The following is a 15,772-nucleotide window of genomic DNA, read 5'->3' on the forward strand; positions in this document are numbered from 1 at the left end:
TTATGTCAGATAAATTATGGGCGTCACATGCATTTCAATTTCTAAGCATTTATATTCAATGAATCTCTAAATACATCACATCTTATAGGTGATACTTCTATGTAAGATAAACCATAATGTTTTCAAATATTTGAAGGTAAAATGTATTTTTTAATGAAGATTAGGAAAGTTTATATCATTGCACAATATGTAACCATCAGGTTGTCCGAAGCCAGCTGCAGGATCCGGCTGCTACTCAAATCAGACTGCATTTCATGGTTGCATGCAGATGATCAGTGTGGACAGACAGCCTGTGGACTTTCATAGAATGCAATTAGGGTGGCTGGGAAGATTCTCTGAGGTCATGTTCAATGTATGCTCTATCGCTGACAGGTAAGAATGTAACTACTGTATGTGCACCACATGCACAGTCTCTAATGTTTTTTTATTTGTGTGTGTGCATGTGAGAGTACTAACACACATACACACACACACTAACACACACGCGCACAAACTAACACACACACACACACACAAACTAACACACTAACACACACACACAAACTAACACACTAACACACACACAAACACACTAACACACACACTAACACACACACACACACACACACACTAACATACTAGCACACACACACAAACTAAAACACTAACACACACACACACACACACATACACACATTAACACACACACACAAACTAACACACACACACATACATTAACAAACACACAAAAACTAACACACTAACACACACACATAAACTAACACACACACAATGACACACACACTAACACACACACACAAACTAAAACACTAACACACACAAACACATACACACACACACAAACTAACACACACACATACATTAACAAACACACAAAAACTAACACACTAACACACACACATAAACTAACACACTAACACACACTTACACAATAACACACATACTAACACACACACACTTTAACACACACTTAAAGGCATAGAACCATCCAACATGTAATGTGCATTGTAATTTTAATTAGAAGAATTTTTGCAATATACTTCCATTATCAAAATTGCTTATAGTAAAATGCATTACTGTTTTTCTGTGGCATACACACATATGCTGTGAGGCCAGAGCAGGCATGGGGGCCGATTTATCAAGCCCCATATGCAGCTTTATGCAGCTGTTTCAGCGCGAGCCTTGAGGCTCACTGGAAACAGGAGTTAAGAAGCAGCGGTCTTAAGATCGCTGCTCCTTAACTCGTCCGCCACCTCTGAGGCGGCGGACAGCAATCAGCCAGATTGGATGTGATCGGGTTGATTGACACCCCCTGCTAGTGGCCAATTGGCCGCGAATGTGCAAAAATACTTGGGCAATGATAAATGACGACAGCGTATGCTGTCGGTATTTATTGATGTGCGGCAGACATATAAGTGTTTGAATACTGGTTCACAGGCCCTCACAGGATATGTGCATATGCAAATGAAAAACAGTGTTAACTTTTACTGGAAGCATTTTTGCTGATGAAAGTATATTGCAAAAATGCTTTTATTTCAAATTGAAATGCACCCATACACATTTTCAATTTTTAACTTTCTATCCCTTTAATTAATTAGACAAATATCACACCAAAGTATGTCTATGCAAATCTCTTTGGTCATTAGAAAAATATCAATTCTATGTTTAAATTAGTATCATGACAAAATAATAAAGTAGTAGCCTTGTGTATAAGACCCAAGGCGATATTGTTTACTCTCTCAGCGCTACGACAAAGGGACTCCCCTTGCTCTCTATATCACATGAGCACTATCTGTTGCTCACACTGTACCAAGGGCATTTTCTATATGAGACACACTTGGATAGAATATAATGATTAACTGTATAGACTGTACCTGTCAGAGCAAAGCAACCAACATAGGCTAGATGAAATGCAAGCAAGTCCAACAGAGAAAGCTGAACACTTTATTAGATGTGCTGATGTACAGAATAAAGTAGGAAGTCATTTTCAAAGAAAAGAAACCCTAAGAAGACATTGCACAATGAAAAATAATAAAATAAAATAATCTGAGTTCAGTATTAATAAATGATTAAAAGGTAATAAACAGTAATCAAATGAAAGACTGCAAAACTAAAAAGGGAAAGAGAATAACAATCACAGATACCTATATTGGTTTTTACTAAAATATGAATAACTTTTTTTTTCCAAGAAAAATAAATGCTCATAGCTGATGCACAATTATAGTCCAGTTAATTTTTATTTATTAGCTGAATGGATGAAAAATAGGCTGCCGCCTCCTGTATACAGTGTGCAAAGGGGTTAATAAGCATTCTAAGCCCCCGGGCAAAGATTGTTAGTCCAGTTATTGATTAACAATACCAACACAGTTTCAGTGACACTGCAATTGAAAACACTTTAAACTGATGTTATTATCAAACACTACAGAAGCAAGAAGTAAAGTCAGGCATCAAGAACAAATTACATGATCAAATGCATCAGGTGACAAGGAAAAGGTGCTAAGAATATTAATATATCTTGGCTTTATGGAATATGCTTAGGTTATGTGTTTAAAATAACTTTAATAGTCATTTTATTGCTACTGTCTGGTTGGAGGGGAGATCTGGTCAAGTAATAAAACCTAGCAGTGCTATCCATCTGATCTTATGTTGTACACCTGACTGCTGTGTATCCAGTTAGAAACTAAACTATAGGTTTGTCAGGTTGTTTGTCTGTTTGGTACTCCAGGCTGTGATGTCAGTCCTTTTTTGACACGCACACCAACTTTGCCCTCAGCTGTCTATCACCTAGATTACAAGTTTTGCGCTATAGAGGGTGCGGAACGAATGCAACAAAAGTTGCACTATTTCACTCTCCTTAGTGCTGCCATTACGAGTTTTGAAAAAGTCGCTTTGTGCGTGCGATATGGTGGCGATGAGCTCCATACCGCATAAAATACAAGCGCTGCTTTGGCGTGCTCGTGCACACTTTCCCTATAGACATCAATGGGGAGAGAGTGTTTAAAAAAAACTAACACCTGCGATCGCAGAATTAAAAGCTCCGTAATGCAACCCCATTGATGTCTATGGGGAAAAGAAAGTTAAGTTTAAACCTAACACCCTAACATAAACCCCAAGTCTAAACACCCCTAATCTGCTGCCCGACATCGCAGACACCTACGTAATGTTATTAACCCCTAATCTGCAGCCCCCGACTTCGCCGCCACAGAAATAAATCTATTAACCCCTAATCTGCTGCTTTCAATATCGCTGCCACTATACTAAAGTTATTAAGCCCTATTCCACCGCACCCCAACATCACCCACACTATAATAAAGATATTAACCCCATTCTGCTTCTCCCCGACATCGTCGCCACTAAAGTTATTAACCCCTAAGCCTCTGGCCTCCACATTACTGCCACTAAATAAACATATTAACCCCTAAACCTAACAACCCCCTAACTTTAAATTAAAATGATAAGATCCCTATCTTAAAATAAATAAAAACTTACCTGGGGAAATTCAAAAAACCTAAGTTTAAATTATAAATAAAACTAACATTACTATTATACTAAAATTAAAATAACTATCTGTACTATAATTGCATTTGTAATGTCCGTCGCCGTCGGCAGTAGCGCACGCATCCTCAATGGAATGTTGGCAGCACGAGGCAGCCAACAGAATTCACCTGGATGCAGCGAAGCTTCCACCGGGATGCAGCGAAGGCAAACGAGCATTACAAAAAAAAAAAAACTACGCCCGCTCGAAGTAAAACAAGGTGGTGCCACCCTGCCATTTTCGGAATCCACCGGGATACAGCGAAGGCAAACGGAGCATTACAAAAAAAAAAAACACCGCCCGCACGAAGTATATAAAAAAAAAAGAACCGCCCACACAAAGTATTAACAGATACACCCCAAACCCACACATCGCAGAATAATAAAGTAATTAACCCCTTAATCCCTTAACCGTCAACCAGCCACATCGCAATAAACCTAATTACCCTATTAACCCCTAAACCCCCACATCGCAATAAACCTAATTACCCTATTAACCCCTAAACCGCAAAACGCCCACATCGCAATAAACATAATTAACCTATTAACCCTTAAACCGCAAAAAACACACACATCGCAATGAACCAATTTACCCTATTAACCCCGAAACCGCAAACCACCCTACATCGCAATAAACATAATTAACCTATTAACCCTTAAACCGCAAAAAACACACACATCGCAATGAACCAATTTACCCTATTAACCCCGAAACCGCAAACCACCCTACATCGCAATAAACCTAATTAACCTATTAACCCCTTAAACCACCAAAACCCACAACGCAAATAACTAATTAAATTACTAAGCCCCCTAACCTAACACTCCCTAAATTAACACAAATTAACTAAACTAAAAAATACTAAAGTTACAAAAAAAAAGCTAAGATTACAAAAAATAAAAAAAAGGCTAACATTATAGAAAATAAAAAAAACTAATTACAAAAGCTTACAAAATTAAACCTAATCCCTATCGGCTAGATTTAGAGTTTTGTCGGTAACGACCCGCGTAGCTAACGCTGGCTTTTTTCTGGCCGCACCTTTAAAATAACTCTGGTATTGAGAGTCCACAGAATGGCTGCGTTAGGCTCCAAAAAAGGAGCGTAGAGCAGGGGTGTCAAACTCATTTTAGTCGCGGGCCATTTTCCATACAAGTACAACTCACGTGGGCCGCACACTACCTACATATCTTGTCATTGCTAAACAGTGCAGTGGCATTTGCTATAACTGTATACATTTCAAAAGATTGTGTTCTGTAACTCCTAATTAACTTACTCTGGCTTGAGGAAATGTGCTCTAATGCTTTTAAGAAGGTGAGACACGCTCCACGTGCGACCCACTGTTTATAATAGTGATAGACATACCTGTTGTACATAATATAAAATAAATACACAGAAATATATATAAAGTATTTGATTTTAGTTAAAGAGAAAATGATGGAAAGGAATGGACAGAAATGATGTGGGAAATCAGTGCTACCATAGTAATGAACTGCATGAGTTAAAGAAATCATTATGCACTTATCTGTCTTTTTCTTTTTAATAATGTATGTTTTAATGTATGTGCATCCCTAACAGTAAGCGCACTCGCTCTTTAAGTAATAAGCATATTATAATTAATATTTTTCATGGAGGTGGCGTGGGCCGCACAAAATTAGGTTGAGGGCCGCATGAGGCCCGCGGGCCGCAAGTTTGACACCCCTGGCGTAGAGCATATTTAACGCCACTGCAACTCTCGATACCAGAGTTTCTTACGGAAGCGGCCAGCTTAAAAAACGTGCTCGTGCACGATTCCCCCATAGGAAACAATGGGGCTGTTTGAGCTGAAAAAAAACTAACACCTGCAAAAAAGCCGCGTTCAGCTCCTAACGCAGCCCCATTGTTTGCTATGGGGAAACACTTCCTACGTCTGCACCTAACACTCTAACATGTACCCCGAGTCTAAACACCCCTAACCTTACACTTATTAACCCCTATTCTGCCGCCCCCGCTATCACTGACCCCTGCATATTATTATTAACCCCTAATCTGCCGCTCCGTAAACCGCCGCTACTTACATTATCCCTATGTACCCCTAATCTGCTGTCCCTAACACCGCCGACCCCTATATTATATTTATTAACCCCTAATCTGCCGCCCAACGTCGCCTCCACCTGCCTACACTTATTAACCCCTAATCTGCCGACCGGACCGCACCGCTATTATAATAAAGTTATTAACCCCTAATCCGCCTCACTAACCCTATAATAAATAGTATTAACCCCTAATCTGCCCTCCCTAACATCGCCGACACCTAACTTCAAACATTAACCCCTAATCTGCCGACTGGAGCTCACCGCTATTCTAATAAATGTATTAACCCCTAAAGCTAAGTCTAACCCTAACACCCCCCTAAGTTAAATATAATTTAAATCTAACAAAATTAATTAACTCTTATTAAATAAATTATTCCTATTTAAAGCTAAATACTTACCTGTAAAATAAATCCTAATATAGCTACAATATAAATTATCATTATATTATAGCTATTTTAGGATTTATATTTATTTTACAGGTAACTTTGTATTTATTTTAACCAGGTACAATAGCTATTAAATAGTTAAGAACTATTTAATAGCTAAAATAGTTAAAATAATTTCAAAATTACCTGTAAAATAAATCCTAACCTAAGTTACAATTAAACCTAACACTACACTATCAATAAATTAATTAAATACAATACCTACAATTACCTACAATTAAACCTAACACTACACTATCAATAAATTAATTAAATACAATACCTACAAATAACTACAATGAAATAAACTAACTAAAGTACAAAAAATAAAAAAGAACTAAGTTACAAAAAATAAAAAAATATTTACTAACATAAGAAAAATATTACAACAATTTTAAACTAATTACACCTACTCTAAGCCCCCTAATAAAATAACAAAGCCCCCCAAAATAAAAAAATGCCCTACCCTATTCTAAATTACAAAAGTTCAAAGCTCTTTTACCTTATCAGCCCTGAACAGGGCCCTTTGCGGGGCATGCCCCAAAGAATTCAGCTCTTTTGCCTGTAAAAAAAAACATACACTACCCCCCCCAACATTACAACCCACCACCCACATACCCCTAATCTAACCCAAACCCCCCTTAAATAAACCTAACACTAAGCCCCTGAAGATCTTCCTACCTTATCTTCACCTCACCGGGTATCACCGATCGGTCCTTGCTCCAAAATCTTCATCTAAGCCCAAGCGGGGGCTAGACATCCATCATCCGACGGGTGAAGAAGTCCAGAAGAGGCTCCAAAGTCTTCATCCTATCCGGGAAGAAGAGTAGATCCGGACCGGCAACTATCATCTTCCAAGCGGCATCTTCTATCTTCATCCGATGAGGACCGGCTCTATCTTGAAGACCTCCACCACGGACCCATCTTCTTCCGACGACGACTTCCAGACGAATGACAGTTCCTTTAAGGGACGTCATCCAAGATGGCGTCCCTCGAATTCCGATTGGCTGATAGGATTCTATCAGCCAATCGGAATTAAGGTAGGAAAATTCTGATTGGCTGATGGAATCAGCCAATCAGAATCAAGTTCAATCCGATTGGCTGATTCAATCAGCCAATCAGATTGAGCTCGCATTCTATTGGCTGATCAGAACAGATACACCCCAAACCCACACATCGCAGAATAATAAAGTAATTAACCCCTATCAGCCAATCGGAATTCGAGGGACGCCATCTTGGATGACGTCCCTTAAAGGAACCGTCATTCGTCGGGAAGTCGTCGTCGGAAGAAGATGGGTCCGTGGTGGAGGTCTTCAAGATGGAGCCGGTCCTCATCGGATGAAGATAGAAGATGCCGCTTGGAAGATGATGGTTGCCGGTCCGGATCTACTCTTCTTCCCGGATAGGATGAAGACTTTGGAGCCTCTTCTGGACTTCTTCAGCCGTCGGATGATGGATGTCTAGCCCCTGCTTGGGCTTAAATGAAGATTTTGGAGCCAGGACCGATCGGTGATACCCGGTGAGGTGAAGATAAGGTAGGAAGATCTTCAGGGGCTTAGTGTTAGGTTTATTTAAGGGGGGTTTGGGTTAGATTAGGGGTATGTGGGTGGTGGGTTGTAATGTTGGGGGGGTAGTGTATGTTTTTTTTTTACAGGCAAAAGAGCTGAATTCTTTGGGGCATGCCCCGCAAAGGGCCCTGTTCAGGGCTGGTAAGGTAAAAGAGCTTTGAACTTTTGTAATTTAGAATAGGGTAGGGCATTTTTTTATTTTGGGGGGCTTTGTTATTTTATTAGGGGGCTTAGAGTAGGTGTAATTAGTTTAAAATTGTTGTAATATTTTTCTTATGTTTGTAAATATTTTTTTATTTTTTGTAACTTAGTTCTTTTTTATTTTTTGTACTTTAGTTAGTTTATTTCATTGTAGTTATTTGTAGGTATTGTATTTAATTAATTTATTGATAGTGTAGTGTTAGGTTTAATTGTAGGTAATTGTAGGTATTGTATTTAATTAATTTATTGATAGTGTAGTGTTAGGTTTAATTGTAATTTAGGTTAGGATTTATTTTACAGGTAATTTTGAAATTATTTTAACTATTTTAGCTATTAAATAGTTCTTAACTATTTAATAGCTATTGTACCTGGTTAAAATAAATACAAAGTTACCTGTAAAATAAATATAAATCCTAAAATAGCTATAATATAATTATGATTTATATTGTAGCTATATTAGGGTTTATTTTACAGGTAAGTATTTAGTTTTAAATAGGAATCATTTATTTCATAAGAGTTAATTAATTTTGTTAGATTTAAATTATATTTAACTTAGGGGGGTGTTAGTGTTAGGGTTAGACTTAGCTTTAGGGGTTAATACATTTATTAGAATAGCGGCGAGATTCGGTCGGCAGATTAGGGGTTAATAATTGAAGTTAGGTGTCGGCGATGTTAGGGAGGGCAGATTAGGGGTTAATAAATATAATATAGGGGTCGGCGATGTTAGGGGCAGCAGATTAGGGGTACATAGCTATAATGTAGGTGGCGGCTCTTTGCGGTCGGCAGATTAGGGGTTAATTATTGTAGGTAGGTGGCGGCGACGTTGTGGGGGGCAGGTTAGGGGTTAATAAATATAATATAGGGGTCGGCGATGTTAGGGCAGCAGATTAGGGTTACATAGCTATAATGTAGCTGGCGGCGGCGTGCGGACGGCAGATTAGGGGTTAATAAGTGTAGGTAGCTGGCGGCGACATTGTGAGGGGCAGATTAGGGGTTAATAAATATAATATGGGGTTGTCGGTGTTAGGGGCAGCAGATTAGGGGTACATAAGGATAACGTAGGTGGCGGTCGGCAGATTAGGGGTTAAAAAAATGTAATCGAGTGTCGGCGATGTGGGGGGGCCTTGGTTTAGGGGTACATAGGTAGTTTATGGGTGTTAGTGTACTTTAGGGCACAGTAGTTAAGAGCTTTATGAACCGGCGTTAGCCCAGAAAGCTCTTAACTACTGACTTTTTTCTGCGGCTGGAGTTTTGTCGTTAGATTTCTAACGCTCACTTCAGCCACGACTCTAAATACCGGAGTTAGAAAGATCCCATTGAAAAGATAGGATACGCAATTGACGTAAGGGGATCTGCGGTATGGAAAAGTCGCAGCTGAAAAATGAGCCTTAGACCCTTTTTTGACTGACTCCAAATACCGGCGGTAGCCTAAGACCAGCTTTAGGAGCCTCTAACGCTGGTTTTCACGGCTACCGCCAAACTCCAAATCTAGGCCTATGAAAATAATAAAAGCCTCCGAAAATAAAAAAACCACCTACTCTAAGGATAAACTACCAGTTGCCCTTAAAAGGGCTTGTTGCAGGGCATTGTCCCAAGATAAACAGCTCTTTTACATTAAAAATACACAAAGTCTCTACTAACAGTAAAACCCACCAAACCCCCCAAAATAAAAAACCTAACACTAAAAAACCTAAACTACCCATTGCCCTGAAAAGGGCATTTAGCGCTTTTACAATTTACAAAATGCCCACCCTAATCTAAATTTAAAAAAACAAACAAAAAAAAACAAACAACCTAAGTCTAACCCCCTGGTTGGTACTCACCGTTCCTGAAGTCCGGCGGAGAAGGTCCTGTCCCATGCGGTGAAGTCTTCTTTCAAGCGACAACCTCTTCTTTTTTCTTCCAGGAACATCCCGCGCGGAGCGGAGGGCGGAGCTGAAGACCAATGACCGCGAAGCTGAAGACTGGCGACCCTGGAACTAAAGACCGGCGATCCTGGAACTGAAGACAGGCGACCCTGGAACTGAAGATCGGCAACCGCGGAGCCATGGACTTTTTTCTGCGGCTGGAGTTTTGTCGTTAGATTTCTAACGCTCACTTCAGCCACGACTCTAAATACCGGAGTTAGAAAGATCCCATTGAAAAGATAGGATATGCAATTGACGTAAGGGGATCTGCGGTATGGAAAAGACGCGGCTGAAAAGTGAGCCTTAGACCCTTTTTTGACTGACTCCAAATACCGGCGGTAGCCTAAAACCAGCGTTAGGAGCCTCTAACGCTGGTTTTCACTGCTACCGCCAAACTCCAAATCTAGGCCTATGAAAATAATAAAAGCCCCCGAAAATAAAAAAACCACCTACTCTAAGGATAAACTACCAGTTGCCCTTAAAAGGGCTTGTTGCAGGGCATTGTCCCAAGATAAACAGCTCTTTTACATTAAAAATACACAAAGTCTCTACTAACAGTAAAACCCACCAAACCCCCCAAAATAAAAAACCTAACACTAAAAAACCTAAACTACCCATTGCCCTGAAAAGGGCATTTAGCGCTTTTACAATTTACAAAATGCCCACCCTAATCTAAAATTAAAAAAACAAACAAAAAAAAAAAACAACCTAAGTCTAACCCCCTGGTTGGTACTCACCGTTCCTGAAGTCCGGTGGAGAAGGTCCTGTCCCATGCGGTGAAGTCTTCTTTCAAGCGACAACCTCTTCTTTTTTCTTCCAGGAACATCCCGGCGTGGAGCGGAGGGCGGAGCTGAAGACCAATGACCGCGAAGCTGAAGACTGGCGACCCTGGAACTAAAGACCGGCGATCCTGGAACTGAAGACAGGCGACCCTGGAACTGAAGATCGGCAACCGCGGAGCCATGGAGCATCCTCTTCGTACAATCTCCGCCGTACACTGAATAGTGAATTCAAGGTACGCGATTAAAGATGGCGTAACTTGAATTCCTATTGGCTGATTTGATTCTTCAATTTCAAATCAGCCAATAGGATGAGAGCTACTGAAATCCTATTGGCTGATTTAAACTGCTGTTTCACCACCCTCTCTTTTGCTCTCTCCCCCCTCTCTTTTGCTCCCTCTCCCCCCTCTCTTATACTCTCTCTCTCCACCCTCTCTTTTGCTCACCTTCTCCCCCTCTCTTTTGCTCTCTCTCCCCTCTCTTTTGCTCTCTCCCCCTCTCTTTTGCTCTCTCTCCCCTCTCTTTTGCTCTCTCTCCCCTCTCTTTTGCTCTCTCTCTCCCCTCTCTTTTGCTCTTTCCCTCTCGTCTCTTTAGCTCTCTCCCCCTCTCTTTTGCACTCTCTCCCCCTCTCTTTAGCTCTCTCCCCCTCTCTTTTGCTCTACCTCCCCTCTATTTTGCTCTCTCCCCCCCTCTCTTTTGCTCTCTCTCCCCCTCTCTTTTGCTCTCTCTCCCCTTCTCTTTTGATCTCCCCCCCTCTTTTGCTCTCTCTCCCCCTCTCTTTTGCTCTCTCTCCCCCTCTATTTTGCTCTCTCTCCCCCCTCTCTTTTGCTCTCTCCCCCCCTCTTTTGCTCTCTCCCCCCCTCTCATTTGCTCTCTCTCCCCCCTCTCATTTGCTCTTTCTCCCCTCTCATTTGCTCTCTCTCCCCCTCTCTTTTGCTCTCTCTCTCTCTCTCTCTCTCTCCCCTCTCTTTTGATCTCTCTCCCCCCTCTCTTTTGCTCTCTCTCTCCCCTCTCTTTTGCTCTCTCTGTCCCCCTCTCTGTTGCTATCTCTCTCCCCTCTCTTTTGCTCTCTCTTTGCTACTGAAATTTTATTGGCTGATTTGAATAGCCAATAGAATTTCAGTAGCTCTCATCCTATTGGCTGATTTGAACTGCGAATAGGATTTCAGTATCTCTCATCCTATTGGCTGATTTGAATTTCAAAAATCAAATCAGCCAATAGGAATGCAAGGGACGCTATTTTGTAAAGGCTCCCTTTCATTGAAGATTCAGTATATGGCGGCGGCCATATGAAGAGGAAGCTCCGCGCTGGATGCCTTCAGGTTGGAGCCGCTCTGCCTGGTTGAAGATAGAAGATGCCATCTGGATGAAGATAGAAGACGCCACCTGGATGAATGAAGACCTCGCTGCCTGGATGAAGAGTTCTCGCTGCCTGGATGAGGGTGGATGTCCGGACTTCAAAAACTGTAAGTTGATCGTTGGGGGTTAGTGTTAGGATTTTTAAACTTTTTTGGGGTGTTTTTTTTTTTTTAGATTAGGTTTTGGGTTTTCTTAAAAGTGCTAAATGCCCTTTTAAGGGCAATGCCCATACAAATGCCCTTTCCAGGGTAATGGGTAGCTTAGGTTTTTTTTTTTTTAAATCATTTTTTTCTTTATTTTTCTTTAAAAGTGACATACAAACAAAACAACACACACAGGGTTTACCATAATAATAACAAACTCTGAAAATTTCTTATAAAAGCACCGCATAATTGTATTAACTCCTTTTTATGCTATTGCTTCCTTGCCCACCTCATTGCTCTGAGGAGGATGGAGGGACCCCTATTAACCTCTCCCACAAAGCTTTTGCTTCCCTAGGAGTCTCATATCTATTGTTATGCAGAAAATAATATTCCTCATTCAACATATTTACATTAACTTTTTTAATCCATTCTTCTTTTGTAGGAACCTCTGCTGTTTTCCACTTAGACAAAATTAGATTCTTTGCACTATTAAGCATAATCTGATATAAATATCTTCTAGCTTTGTCTCCCTTAAATTCTAAATTATTTAGTATGGCCGTAGTAAAAGTCTGTAATTTCTTCCTGTCTTCTCTTCTATCTATTACTTGTAATATGGACCCCCAGAAAAGCATTATTTTGGGGCAAGACCACATAATATGAGATAGTGATCCCTTTTCCCCGCACATTCTCCAGCAACTGTCTTGAGCATGTGGGTATAATTTTTTTGATTCTAGTCGGGGTTAAATACCACCTTGTTAATATCTTTAAGTTTTGTTCCATCATTCTAGCTGAGACGGAAGATTTAGCTGTATTCTGGAATATATTTAACCATGTCCAATGGTCTATATCTTGTTCTAATTCATCAACCCAATACTTACAATAAGTTGGGAGGGGTGCTTTGTGCTCTTGTACTATACTATATGCCTTAGAAAGAGTATACTTTATATTAATTTTAGGGTAGCTTAGGTTTTTTAACAGTAGGCTAGGCTTTTTTTATTTTAGGGGGCTTTTTTATTTTTATAGGGCTATTAGATTAGATGTAATTGTTTTTATTTTGGATAATTTTGTTTGCTATTTTTCGCAATTTAGTGTTTGTTATTTTTTGTACTTTAGTATTTTTTATTTTTTGCAATTGTAGATTTAATTTTTTTTAGTAGTGTTAGGTTTTTTTCATGTGTAATTTTATTTAATTTATTTAATTTGTAGTTATTGTAATTTTAGTATAATAGTAATGTTAGTTTAATTTCTAGTTTAAATTTAGTTTTTTTTAATCTCCCAGGTAAGATTTTATTTATTTTAAGATAGGGATCTTGTCATTTTAATTTAAAGTTATTGGGTTGTTAAGTTAGGGGTTAATAGTTTAATTTAGTTTTTGGTGATGTGGGGGCTGGCAGTTTAGGGCTTAATAGGTTTATTTAGTGGTAGTGACTTGGGAGGCCAGAGGTTTAGGGGTTTATAGCTTTATTTAGTGGTGGCGATGTCGGGGAGTGGTGGAATAGGGGTTAATATCTTTATTATAGTGTGGGGAGAGATGTTGGGGTGTGGGGGAATAGGGGTTAATAACTTTAGTATAGTGGTGGCGATGTCAGGGAGGAGCGGAATAGGGGTTAATACATTTTATTAGTGGGGGCGATGTCGGGAGCGGCAGATTAGAGGTTAATAACTTTAAAATAGTATTTGCGATGCGGGAGGGCCTCGGTTTAGGGGTTAATAGGTAGTTTATGGGTGTTAGTGTACTTTGTAACACTTTAGTTATGAGTTTTGCTTTCAGATTGTGAAACGGATCGTGTCGGTATAGGCTGTAACGCAAGCTTTTTAGCCTCACCGCAAAACTTGTAATGGCCGCACTATGGAAATCCCATGAAAAACCGTCATTTTTTTGAGTGCGGGACTGACGTTGCGTTACAGGCTAAAAGGCTTGCGGTACAGCTATACTGACAAGACTCATAATGGCTGCGTTGCTGTTTTAACGCTGATATGGCCATTTTTCAGCGTTAAAACATGAACGCAAAACTCGTAATCTAGGTGTACAGTATATGAGCACCATAAACCTTGATGTGGTGGTCAGTTGTTTAAGCTTTGTTTTCCCTGACCTGTAACTTACTTTACTTGTCCAGATCCTTGCCTGTATCTGACCTGCTGCATACCCTGACCTATTGAACATTACATGTGCTCAGAACTTTGTCCAACTATTTTTGGTTTCTCATTTTATTCATTTGCTATCAGCTTCTCGCCCAAAAAACCCCTCAGGAATATACATATTTGTTGGCTAATACTAGTAAGTGAACATGAGGTGACAAACGTGACAAAGAATGGATCTAATATACCTGTGCCTAGAAGGGTTGACAGAGTGCTATTGGCCCTGGTTGTGGGTCATGTAAAGTTAAAATGGTCAATAAGCCAATAATAAGACAAAGATTGTAGCAGGTAGCCACAGCAAATAAAATGCACATGCACAATGGTGTCCACAGATTATTTTTTTGGGGGAGTCGGAATTACTGGTTGAGCCCAAAAAATGCCCCAAATTCATGATGATGTCATGAGGCAAGAAATATAGCAGGAGAGAGATACTTGGGCTGCATGTCATTTTGAAAATAGTTGTGGCTCAATTAGCAGTAAATGAGTGACTTGCATGGGTGCTTACACTTTAATATAACAAGCAAAATTCAAGGGCATTTGCCCCCTCTTGCATCCCCTCTGGACAGCCATGTATATGTTGTTTGCCAGGAATATAGCTCTGCTGAAATGCACTTCTTGAAACTAGGAGTGGATTTCTAAGCATCTTGAAGTTGATGATGAATATTAATTCTTTATGTGCTATGTATTCCTATATCCGCCATACATCAATGTTAAGTGCCCATTATTGCACTTTATGCGGCTCAAGTTTCTGTTTCACTTAATGAAGCTTTTTTTAAAATGCCACGCTTATCAAAAACACTCTGCATAGTCATAACAGTATTGTGTTATCAGCAAAAAGGAATTGATCTATTTTTAGATTTCAAATTCATATAGATTTCATATTCTATTGGCTGACATTTTGTTAATATTTAAAAGATTCAAAGTTTAATTCTATAGTTTTATAGTTAAGCTTTACATTCTATTTTAGGCATATTTTGTTAACTTTGTTATTCAATACCCTTAACCCATTAGCTGCCAAATAATGATACAGTAAGTCCATTAAACAACTGCTACATGTCTAAACAACTTACAATAAGTAGGAGCATGTTTATACTACAGAAATATCACACCAAACTATTCCAGCTGATTTTTTTATGATGTGTACTATATTTTTATATAGAACTGATAAATTAGGGAATCTTTATGTTCTGTACTATCTGACTCACACAATAAGCTAATTAATTGCACTACCTGAGAGAATACTCAAAAGTGGTTAAGTGATTAGAGTATTAACCACTAACGCCCCATGTGGTACATTACTAAATCACAGTTGGATACAAATAATCATGTGGCACAAAACACCTGCAAATAATTACTCCATCCACAGACAAAACACATCAAAAATACATTACAAAGTACAGTTACATTTATAATAACATTATCTATTAAAATGATTTTAAAAAATAAGTTATAAGGGCTCAAAGATATGATCATTCAACGGGACTTCAAGAACTGTAAGTGGATCGTCGGGGGTTAGTGTTAGGTTTTTTTAAGGATTTTTTTTGGGTGGGTTTTATTTTTAGTTTAGGTTCTGGGCATGTAAAAGAGCTAGCTAAATGCCCTTTTAAGGTTTAATGATCATACAAATGCCCTTTTCAGGGCAAT

General features: G+C 39.4%; 1 protein-coding gene across 1 annotated transcript in view; it reads left to right on the forward strand.

The window, feature by feature from the left end:
• CNTNAP1 (contactin associated protein 1) overlaps positions 1-15,772 on the forward strand; it is a 258,073-nt gene that overhangs the window by 136,791 nt on the left and 105,510 nt on the right. Inside the window, exon 10 of the mRNA XM_053699377.1 lies at positions 201-372. Within this exon, the coding sequence (XP_053555352.1) occupies positions 201-372 (172 nt within the window). The remainder of the gene's footprint in view (positions 1-200; positions 373-15,772) is intronic.

This window comes from Bombina bombina, chromosome 1 (genome assembly GCF_027579735.1).
Source record: "Bombina bombina isolate aBomBom1 chromosome 1, aBomBom1.pri, whole genome shotgun sequence".
NCBI classification, from domain to species: Eukaryota; Metazoa; Chordata; class Amphibia; order Anura; family Bombinatoridae; genus Bombina; species Bombina bombina.